This window comes from Micromys minutus, assembly GCF_963924665.1.
Source record: "Micromys minutus genome assembly, chromosome: 4".
NCBI classification, from domain to species: domain Eukaryota; kingdom Metazoa; phylum Chordata; class Mammalia; order Rodentia; family Muridae; genus Micromys; species Micromys minutus.
This window is the reverse complement of record NC_137973.1, coordinates 25,303,954-25,314,751: the sequence shown is the minus strand read 5'-3', so window position 1 is coordinate 25,314,751 and position 10,798 is coordinate 25,303,954. Positions and strand designations below refer to the sequence as shown.

Below are 10,798 nucleotides of genomic sequence, written 5' to 3'. Positions count from 1 at the left end.
AATGGGCCCGGTGACTACAACTCCCAGGCGCCTCCTAGCTGGGCTCTCGGGCCACCGGAAGTGGCTGAGGGAGAGCAAGAGGCTGCGACTGTTGGGGTGTGTGGATGCAGGTCAGGGTTAAGAGACGCAGACATGCTGCGTCCTAAGGCTTTGACGCAGGTGCTGAGCCAAGCCAACACTGGAGGAGTCCAAAGCACCCTGTGAGTGAACAACTAGAACTCAAGCAGCGAGCGCTGGCATGGGGCGGCGCGCGGCTGCCTACTGTAGGGGTAGGGAAAGAGATCTATTCCGGGAGGTGGCTAATGCTGCAAGCTGCAGCTTTGGGACCCCGCGTGAGGGCCTCCTCGGAAAGGGAAATCGACAGTTGGTTCGTGTGTTCCTGGATATATCCAGCACAGATTCTTGCTTCCTAAAAGCGCCAGTAGCTGGGATTGGAATAGGAACTCAGGCCTTTCACTCTTCCTGAGTTTGTTGATATCCTTCCATCCTTGCCAGGCTGCTGAATAATGAGGGATCGCTGTTGGCCTACTCCGGTTATGGGGACACAGATGCTCGGGTCACCGCGGCCATCGCCAGTAACATCTGGGCCGCGTACGATAGGAACGGGAACCAAGCATTTAATGAAGACAGTCTCAAATTTATCCTCATGGACTGCATGGTACGGAGTAAAGTAGGCTGCCCTCGAACTTGCAGTGATCGTCCTGCTTCTGTCTCCTGAATACTGAGATTGCAGGTGTGCACATTTGCACCTTGCCAAATTAAACATAGATATTCAAAAAGGGTGCAGGCGTGTGTGAGGGTCAATCTCAGTGAAAAGGAGACATTTCTTAAAAGATCTGAAAGGGGAAGAGAATAAGCCATGAAGCGATCTTTTGGAAAAACATTTCTAAGAGTGCTGGCTATGGTGGCTTATGCTTCTGGTCCAGTACAAGAGAGACTGACACAGGATCTCTTTGAGTATTTATTTTCTTTTTCATTTTTGTTTTTGTTTTTCGAGACAGGACTTCCCTGTGCAGCCCTGACTCTCCTGGAACTCACTCTAGAATCAGGCTGGCCTCGAACTCTGAAATCTGCTAGCCTCTACCTCTAGAGTATGGGGAATAAAGGCGTGCACCACCACCGATCAGCCTCTCCACTGTTTCTGACAACAGCAATTTCAAAGGGCCTAGGGCAGAGTGATGCTTGGACAAAGATCAGTAAGGATGGATGGAGTGTCACAGGATGGAGAAAAGTTGTTAGGAGATAGGGCTAAAGAGGCACGCCTGTTGTCCAGTCCTCTGAAGAATGACAGTGTGCAGAACCAAGTCAGTTGTTCCTAGGAGTGAAGGCTCCTTGGAAAGCTTTTCACTGTTGTTCTGGTGGCCCATTTTTTACAACCTTCTAACCCATGGCTGATGCCTACTGGATGCTGAGTCTAGGGCTGGTGTCGCCGAGCAGAAGCTTCAAAGCCATTCACTGCAGCCTAAGAAATGCATTTTAAGGGACAGATTGTGGAGCTCAGTAGTAGAGCAGTTGCCTAGAATGTATGGGATTCTAGAATCCATTCCACGAAACACAGTGTTTGTTTTTTGAGCCAGAGCCTTGTTCACACACTAAAGCCAGTCCCATGAAACATCACTTCTCTTAATCAATGTGCCATTTTATTTTTATTTTCAAATGTTGATCCACCTTAATTGATTTCCATTTTGAAAAGTTACACCATAGGGAAAGAGGAGACGTGTAAGTTGGGTTGTGGTAGTGGGGTTGTTACCTTTTGAAGGTTTATTTACTCTGTATGTATGAGTTGCTTTGCCCAGGTGTTATATATGAGCACCATGTGCATGCATGGTGCCCCCAAGGAGGGTGAAAGAAGGCATTGGGTCCCCTAAACTGGTGTCAGATGATTGTGAGCACAATGTTGGTGTTGGGATTGGAACTCAAATCTACTTCAAGAGCAACAAACAAGTTGGGTTATTGTTCCTGGTCCCTCATCTGTCAAGACAGTACTTGGCATCAGAGAAGAAAACCGCAGTTTCAAACCCCATGTCTTAAATGCTGGGTAAAGCTCACTGTCTGAACTTCCTATTCTACCAAGCTTAGGAAACAATATCGCTAGGACCAGAGGAACCTGGGGGAAGGCAGGACCTAAGGATGGCAAGCAGAATGCCCCAACGTGGGCTGGAGAGATGGCTCAGTGTTTAAAGAGCATTGACTCAGGACTTCCAGGTCCTGGGTTCAGATCCCAGCAACCACATGGTGGCTCACAACCATCTGTAAGGAGATCTGATGCCCTTACAAAAACAATAAAAAACAAACAAACAAAAAAAAAACCAGGAATGCCCCAGTGTATCATGTCATTCCCACCAGGAGGGTCGTGTAGCCATTACCAGGGTGGCCAACCTTTTGCTGTGTATGTATGCCAAGGAGACTGTAGGCTTCGGAATGCTCAAGGCCAAGGTGAGTACATTCCTATGTTACAACCTCTCTGGGCTTTAACTATATCTATCTATGCCTGCCCTTGCTCTGAATAAGGACATGGAGTCTTTCATTAGATTTATTATGATCTTTGGGTACTCTAGCTGGGCTTGGCCTATGTCCCGCACATGACCCATGACCTGTTCATCCTCTTCCAGCTGGCAGCTCCTCTCAAGGCTGACTCTAGGAATTCCTATCTCTTCCTGGAAGTCCCACCTTCTACTTCCTGACTTTTTCCGTAGACCATCAGCTTTTTAAATAAGCTTCTCAGGAGGTCAGAGAGAGCATATACAAAACATGTAGCCAAATGAAACCAAATGAACCAAAGTTCAGTCTGCACTCAACTCTGCTGGCACAGAAGTCAGCATTTGAATAATGCAAAGACAGTCTTTACACAGCACACAATTATATCATCAGAGCACTGGTCCCAGCCCTGGTGCCTGTTCACTGTGTTCCTCATATGTCCCCTTTCTGGAGCCCTCATAGCACCTCGCTCATGTCTGGGACCAGTTAAAGAGCAATGGGGGTGGACTGGGGAGGTAAGTGTGGGGTGGGAGCCAACATGGTTTGGGGGATCTGTCTCAGCATAAGCAATGCATGGACTGACTTGTGCTCTCAACTCCTTGCAGGCCCAGGCCTTGGTGCAGTACCTGGAGGAACCCCTCACTCAAGTGGCAGCGTCCTAGTAGTGTGATGGAGCAGGAGTGGAAAAGGGGCGGTGATTGGGAGGAGTGGCTCCCTGGGAACTTTGCCTTATCGGGCTGGGTACAGCAAGGTGGGGGGTTGCTTGTTTCTGAATAAATTTTCGACTCTTGCCTGTGGCTCAGCTGCTTTCTTGGGAGGAAGGAGTTGGGTGGTTTACTTCAGAGGATTCCTCATCTCCTGCAAAGGTGGGCTCTCCCACTCCCTACCACCAAATCTCCCAGTGGTTCTTGGCAATGCTGCTCTCCAGTGCTGTGCCTCACCTTACTCATAATTGCTTCTCTTTCTTTCGTTAATTGATAAATTTATGCATCAAAAAAAGCGTCCCCACCTCTCAGGATTGTTTTTCTTTAAGCGATTTTTTTATTCTATTTTTTTTTTTAAATGGGGTTTCTCTGTGTTGCCCTGGCTGTCCTGGAACTCTCTGTAGACCTGGCTGGCTTCACACTGCTAGCTTTGCCTCCTGCATGCCAGGATTAAAGGTGTGTGCCAGCTTAATTTTTTTTTTTTAGGTTATTTTATGTACATGAGTGATTTGACTGTCTGTCTGCACTTGTGTAAGCATGGTGCCTATGAAGAACATCAGATCTCCCTAAAACCAGAGTTAACAGGCAGTTGTGAGCCACCATGGTACACTGAGAACCTAACCAGGGTCTTCTGCAAGAGCTGCCCTGAACAGCTGAGCTGTCTCTCCAACCCCTAGAGCAGAATCTCACCCACCTTGGGATTGATCTTGAAATGAGTGTCCCCTACTCCCTTTCCTATGTTTTCATGAGCCTACCAGACCCTCTCTGCAGCCTTTAGTTTAAAAAAAAAAAAAATTGTGTGTAGGCATGCGGATTCCTCTCCACCTTTACTGATGGTATGTGTGTACATGGTCTGCGGATAGGCGTGGCCCACAGTACAAGCGTGGCAATCAGAAGACTGACCCCAGAAGGCCTCAAGGTCTTCATCTTTAGATTCTGCACACATATTCGCCTTATCCTGCTCTTGTCTCTGAGATCCATCAATGAAGGGAGTAAATCTGTTTATTGTATGTTAGGAAGGGACCCATCTGGGCAGGTGTTGTCCCAGCTCCACCTGAGTGAGAAATGCTGCCCTTCCCTGGCCTGGAGCTGTTAAGGAGGGGCCTGAAGCTGCAGGCTGCTACAGCTCCCAAAGCTCTGCATTGTAAAGAGATGCTGTGCCCAGCTTGCATTTCTTGCCCTAATAGCCCTTCCCCTGGTGCCCCAGGTATGACTACTTACTAAAACCTGAGATGGGAAAGCCGGAGGAGGCAGGTAGGTTTCTGTCCCACCACGTGTCTGTTTCTCTCAGCCCAGTGGCAGCTCCCCTTCTTAGAACCCCAGAAACCCAGCAATGTATACTGGGGCTCACCACAGCCTCACCCACTGTTACCTCTATGAGCAGGCCCTCTTATATGGGGGAGTGTGGGCCAAGAGCGGCCACCTAACCTGTTTAACCTGTCTGACGTCATCATCGCTCCACCCACCTGTGCCCCAGGTGCCCAGCGGAGCTGGCTAGCTCTTCCTGTTCTCAGCTTCCGTCCTCTCAGTTCCCACAGAGTAGCCTAACAGTAGCCTAACGTGCCAGAGCTGAGCCTCCGGGGCTCTCCCTGGCCTCAACTCAGCCTCTTGTCCTTTACCCCAATGAGAGAGGAGCGCAGGTCTCTTAAGAACTGAGAGTTGAGGCTATTTAACCTATAAACGGACTTGTGACCTCTGCACCTGCAAACGCCCTCACTCTCCATGCTGAGCCAAGATGGGGAATCGGACAGATGAGGATTATAATTTTGTCTTTAAGGGTAAGTTGGGGCTCTTGAAAAGGGAAATTTCAGAGAGGGTGGGAGAGAGGCTATTTCCAAAGAGTCTCCTTCTGATTTTTATCTCTTACTTGGACATTCTCCCGCCACCCATCCCCAAACTCAGCATTCCTTCTGGGGGAGAAAGGCCGTGAGTACTTTAGGCAGGTCTGATTACAGGTACAGATGTTCTGAAGTTGTATGCTCACTCTAAAGATGCTGGTAATTCCTTTCTACTGCCAAATTAGGGTTCCCTGCCCAGTGTCTAATAGATGCTCAAATCCCTGGGAATGTCAGCCAAGCCCAAGAGATAGAAGTCAGACTTCTGAAAGGACTTGGAGAGTAGAGGAAGAAGCAAGCCAGTCTAAGAGTAAGAAAGTTATCTTTCCCAGCAGTTGCATAGGAGAGCCATAGTGATTGTTGATCTGGATAGTTGGCACACAGGGAAGTTGATACATAATACGTAGTTGATACACTGAAACAATGCATTGAATCTGGAGTGTCTAATGGATTCCACGGGACTCTGGGCTGCAGCTTGTGCCATAGCCTCTTGCACCGACCATCTTTGGACCCAGATACAAGGCACTGGGTTCATAGGGCTGTCTCTGAAGGTGCGCATGCGTCCTTCCTGCTTTTTTCCCCCACCTCAGCTCCTGGTGTTTGGTCTGTCTGTGGTTCTCTAGCCCTCCTTCTTGAAGGCAAGTTGGCCTGGTAGCACTTGCCTTTCCTTTGCAACACACCCATAGCCTCTCCCCACCTCAGCCCCACCCTGACCCAAGCTGGCGAACCTGTACTCCTGGCTTTTCCCAAGGAAGCTGGTGGGGCTGTGGCCACGGTACAGTGACTTCCATATGTTGAGGCCCTACTAGGTGCCATTCTCATAGAATCATCTTCACATCCCTGGTGTGAGCTATCATTGTGAGTGGTTGCATGGCCTCTCTGCCACTTACCAGTTGGCTCCGATGGGGTCCCCATGCCACTTCCGAGAAGTCTGGGGTATTCTGTAATGATTATAGGCTGCCACATGTGAAGATAGGCAGGAGCCAGCAGGACTGGGCAGAGGAACCTGCCATGACAGCTCAGAGCTAGTCGGAGAACAGGGAGTTTTGGGGTAGCCTTTGAACACTGTCCCTGGGGTACCACAGAGAGGCATGAGGGCTCACCTGTGAGCTGTCACTGCTACTGCCCCCCCCACCCCATGCAATGAGGGGGTGGGACAAATCCTTCCTGGAAGGTAGAGGTAAGCAGCACATCTGTCTATGTTTAGTACAGTGTGATAGACCTACAAGGTGGATGCTTTCCTTGTCTATAAAAATGGAATAGTGGCCAGGTGCTGGTAGTGCAGGCCTTTAATCCCAGCACTCAGGAGGATCTCTGTGAGTTCAAGGCCAGCCTGGTCTGCAGACTAAGTTCCAGGACAGCCTTGGGCACACAGAAATCATGTTTATTATAATAATAATAAATGGGAATAAAGAAGGCATTTGCCTCAGGCGTCACTGTGAGGAGATATGAAGCTTTGGAACAGTGCCCGATGTGACGAAAGCCACAGGCATTTTACAGAGGAGGGAACTAAGATGGAGAGAGTTATGTACTTTGCCAAAAGGGGCTGGAGAGGTGGTTCTGTGGTGGTCACAACCATTTTTAACTCCCGTTCCAGGTGATCTGACACTCCACCAGGGATACATGTAGTATACAAACATACATAGAACCAAAATCTCATACACATAAAATAGATAAATCTTAAAACAAAATTAAAAGGCCACAAAGCCAGTAGAGACAGATGCCTACCTAGCATTAAAACCTTGCCCCCCAGGGCTGGAGAGATGGCTCAGTGGTTAAGAGCACTGACTGCCCTTCCAGAGGTCCTGAGTTCGATTCCCAGCAACCACATGGTGGCTCACAACCATCTATAATGGGATCTGATGCCCTCTTCTGATGTGCCTGAATACAGCTTCCATATACTTATATATAATAAATAAATAGATCTTAAAAAAAGAAAAAGAAAAACCTTGCCCCAGGTCTGAGGACAGGGCTGTGGATGGATTAATTGGGTTGCTATAAATAGTAAAGGAGAGGCCGTAATGCACATGCATGGACGAAGATGCACTTCAACACCTGCTTCTCTCCTGCAGAAGTGTCACCGGCCAACCTTAGCCTCAGTCTTCCATGTGAGAACAAACATATCCAAGCCCCTGCTCCTCATCCTTCCAGCTCACATACAGACACCTGCAACCTTCCCATACTCCGTGGTCCAGAAATGTGCGCTCCAGCCCTCCAGAGCCTTTGTCTTTTCTCACTTATCATTTCCTTTCCACAGGTCCTCAGCCAGCTGCACACAGCTGTTGCTCTTAACTGTGTTGCCCTGCTGCCTCAGCAGCCCCTGCCTCAAACACTCCTGGCCCTTCTCTTCCCTTGCCCCCAGACAGATGTCCTATGTAGTGTGGCCAACCCCAGTCTCTGACAGAAGAGACAACTCTTCTTGCTTTTCTGATCTCAGTTCTTCTTCCTGGTGGGACAGACTGTCCAGTTCAGGTAGGCTCAGAGCTACTCTGCTCTGGCTCAGCCCTCCTCTTTCCACTCCCTCAGTGGTGCTGATCGGCGAGTCAGGCGTGGGCAAGACCAATCTGCTGTCCCGGTTCACCCGCAATGAGTTCAGTCACGACAGCCGCACCACCATCGGGGTTGAGTTCTCCACCCGCACTGTAATGCTGGGCACCGCTGCTGTCAAGGCACAGATCTGGGACACTGCTGGCCTGGAGCGATACAGAGCCATCACCTCTGCGTGAGCCTAGGCCTGGGGGCATTGTGAGGAACCTGGGAAACCAGGACTCTCCTCTGGACTAGGTGTGGGAGGACGGGGGTCAGGAGAGTCTGTCATGTGTTCCCTGGGATAGAAAAATCATGGGGACATTAGTGCTGTGTCTGACCAACAGGGACAGAGAGGATTTAACTAACGATCACTAACAAAAGTCATGGCCCCGCTTGTGCCCATGAAGATACAAAGCACTTTCTATCCCCTGGCATTCTGTGGAGCTCTTTGAGTGGTACAGGAAAATGCTAGGTGCTGTAATCCTATCCCTCCTCGTTTAAATTGGTGCATAGACTGAGAGCGCCCCCTCACTTCAGCACAATGCTCTACGCTTGGCAACATGTCTAATCCCAAATGCTGAGGGCAAGCTGGGCTTTGTAGACCAGGTCAGCTTGAGCTCACATGCAGAACTAGAACTCAATACGTAGTTCTGGCTTGTCTGGAACTTGCTATGTAGACCAGGCTAGCTTGGAACTCACAGAGATCTGCTGCTCTGCTTCCTGAGTCCTGGAGGCAGTGTTTAATGGTGAACATTAAAGCAATGAATGCCCCACCATTCACAGTCACCATTGTCAAAAATTTGATTGACTGATTGATGCCTGTATGTGTATGCATTGTCCTTGGAACTGAATTGATGGCTCCCCATTTACTAGGCACATCTCTAACCTGATGTATTTTGTAGTTTATAAAGCCTCAGAAAAATTGGGCCTTCTGGCACCATATCCAAAGTGTCTCCTGACCCGTATCAGGTTCAGCTGTCTAAAATGTGGTCTGTCATGTTTGATGGAAGATAGAACTGGAAGAGATAGGAAGCTATGTACACTGAAGGGCCACGCCCATCCACCGTTCTTACAAGACTTGGTTGACTTGTTCATAAACTAGGAATAAACCAGGTATGATGGTTTCATGGCTGTAATACCAGCTGAAACAGAGGACTGCCTTGATTTTGAGGCTAGCCTGGGCTATATATCAAGGTCTTATCTCAAAACAAGGAATAATTAGATGCCATTGGTCTTAGGACAGCCTTTTGAACTCAGAGGCTCCAGAAGGAGGATAAGTATCTGTAGGGATTTAGGCCAGGTACTGGTCTAAGAGGCAGACATTCACCTTGCAACAATGCCAGCACATGAGGCTACTAGATGAGGAAGACATCACGGGTGGAAGATCCAGGGACATACCTGGTCAGGGTCCACACAAGCATTGGTAAATGGGCAGGGCTGAAATCAGGCAAAGGACTGAGGAAGCAGAGTGCCTTTGAGGAGCTGGTTGGGGGTTGGAGCAGGGAGGTAAAGCTTCAGTTTCCCTGCAGCACTTGGGAGCCCTGAATGCCCTGAAGGGGTGGGGGTGGGATGGGGGTCCTTCCTGATTGCTGACACACTGATGTCAGGTATTTAGCTTGGTGGTTCTGCTTCATGGCTGAGCCTGACAGCCCCATCTAGTCCCTGTCCATCCCTCCCCTGCGTCCTCACGCAGGTACTATCGTGGAGCCGTAGGGGCACTCCTGGTATTTGACCTGACCAAGCACCAGACCTACGCCGTGGTGGAGCGCTGGCTAAAGGAGCTGTATGATCATGCTGAAGCCACCATTGTTGTCATGCTTGTGGGGAACAAAAGTGATCTCAGCCAGGCCCGAGAGGTCCCCACTGAGGAGGCATGCATGTTTGCTGGTGAGAGCCCCTCCCACTCTGTCTGTCTCTCCCTCCATTGCTCATACACTTAGGGCCATGAGTAGTCAGTCTTCCCTCGTGTGGGAACCCATGTGTCTCCCCAGACTCCTTGCTGTGAGACTGTCTTCATTAACAGCTGTTCAGAGTTGATACTATGACAGTCCCACCCTGAAATACTCAGAGACCATTGTAGGCTCCTGGTGGCCATCTCCCCAGTGCTCTCTGGGTTTAACAGTAAGCACTTCAATGCAGTGGGTTAGCGAACAGCTTCCAACCTCCTCTTGGCCAGTTATTAGATGTAGGCCATTGTAGCAAGTTCTTTCTCCATTCTTTCTACATTTCTAGGTTCTACTTTCCTAAATGAATCTTCTTCATAGATTGTATAAAGGATTAAATAAGCTACTATCTACCTTTGGCATATAGAAGAGTCCTAGAAAGCATTGACTAAATGTTCTTACTGTTTGTTGCTGTAGATCTGCCACTAATGTGTTTTCCCTCCAGAAAACAATGGTTTGCTGTTCCTGGAGACCTCAGCCCTGGACTCCACCAATGTTGAGCTAGCCTTCGAGACTGTCCTCAAAGGTGAGAGCTGTACTCCATTTTGCATGGACTCAGTTCCTATAACCTCTAGCCTTCTCAGAGCCACTGGTTCCACCTCCCATCCCTCCACTCATCCCAGAGCTTAGGGAAGCCAGCCACTGGAGGGCCTCACGTTTTAGGGGGCCGAGTCCGGGTTCCTTGTTTACTCAGGAAGATTGACAAGACAAAACTACTTTGTTCCAATAAAAACTCTTCACAGGCGGACACCCGTACTGGCATGGAAGTGTGGCGTTAGCAGGTGGGACATTAAACTGGCCTGATTATTTTCCTCTGTCCTTAGAGATCTTTGCAAAGGTGTCCAAGCAGAGGCAGAACAGTACCCGGACCAGTGCAATCACCCTGGGCAATGCCCAAACTGGACAGGACCCTGGCCCCGGGGAGAAGAAGGCCTGTTGCATCAGCCTCTGACTTCAGCTATGGCTAATCCTATATCCTGCCTTCAGCCTTCTGGTATCTCTACCATCCTTACTGCAGGACTTCTCCCTATCCTTGAGTCCCTGTTCACAAGCCCCCAGGATCATCATGCCCTCCCACTTGATCTGTCCACCACATCCCTTTCCAGTACCTGAACCCCTTACAGGGAAGGGCCTGCAAATAAAGCTGTTTTGTATCATGCCTGGCCCTCCTGCTGCCTTCCATCTGTCCCTTGGCGGGTTGACTCCTCCTCCAAGTCCCTGATCCCTTTCTCCATCCCTTTCTGTCATCCCCACCATATCTATTCCTCCCCCACCTCAGCCCCGGGCCTGCTTCTGGAGTTCTATGGTG

At 49.4% G+C, this 10,798-nt stretch overlaps 2 protein-coding genes across 2 annotated transcripts; both read left to right on the top strand.

Moving 5' to 3' along the window:
• The first annotated feature begins 43 nt into the window (after window positions 1-43).
• On the top strand, window positions 44-3,269 carry LAMTOR2 (late endosomal/lysosomal adaptor, MAPK and MTOR activator 2). The gene is made up of 4 exons (XM_080916475.1): window positions 44-200; window positions 496-658; window positions 2,347-2,436; window positions 3,084-3,269. The coding sequence occupies exons 1-4, from the start codon at window positions 133-135 to the stop codon at window positions 3,138-3,140; spliced, it is 378 nt and encodes a 125-aa protein (XP_080772601.1). The 5' UTR covers window positions 44-132; the 3' UTR covers window positions 3,141-3,269.
• A 1,626-nt stretch (window positions 3,270-4,895) lies between these two features.
• Window positions 4,896-10,521, top strand: RAB25 (RAB25, member RAS oncogene family). The gene is made up of 5 exons (XM_080915144.1): window positions 4,896-4,960; window positions 7,544-7,739; window positions 9,240-9,433; window positions 9,935-10,015; window positions 10,314-10,521. The coding sequence occupies exons 1-5, from the start codon at window positions 4,918-4,920 to the stop codon at window positions 10,439-10,441; spliced, it is 642 nt and encodes a 213-aa protein (XP_080771270.1). The 5' UTR covers window positions 4,896-4,917; the 3' UTR covers window positions 10,442-10,521.
• The last annotated feature ends 277 nt before the right edge of the window (window positions 10,522-10,798 follow it).

What these genes read in the sequence shown, in the direction of transcription:
- RAB25 (XM_080915144.1), top strand. Translation starts at nt 4,918, where the DNA reads ATGGGGAATCGGACAGATGAGGATTATAATTTTGTCTTTAAGG. An exon ending in TACAGAGCCATCACCTCTGC is followed by an intron (nt 7,740 to 9,239) that starts GTGAGCCTAGGC and finishes GTCCTCACGCAG; the next exon opens with GTACTATCGTGGAGCCGTAG. An exon ending in GGAGGCATGCATGTTTGCTG is followed by an intron (nt 9,434 to 9,934) that starts GTGAGAGCCCCT and finishes TTTTCCCTCCAG; the next exon opens with AAAACAATGGTTTGCTGTTC.
- LAMTOR2 (XM_080916475.1), top strand. Translation starts at nt 133, where the DNA reads ATGCTGCGTCCTAAGGCTTTGACGCAGGTGCTGAGCCAAGCCAACACT. An exon ending in GGAGGAGTCCAAAGCACCCT is followed by an intron (nt 201 to 495) that starts GTGAGTGAACAA and finishes CATCCTTGCCAG; the next exon opens with GCTGCTGAATAATGAGGGAT. An exon ending in TTATCCTCATGGACTGCATG is followed by an intron (nt 659 to 2,346) that starts GTACGGAGTAAA and finishes CATTCCCACCAG; the next exon opens with GAGGGTCGTGTAGCCATTAC.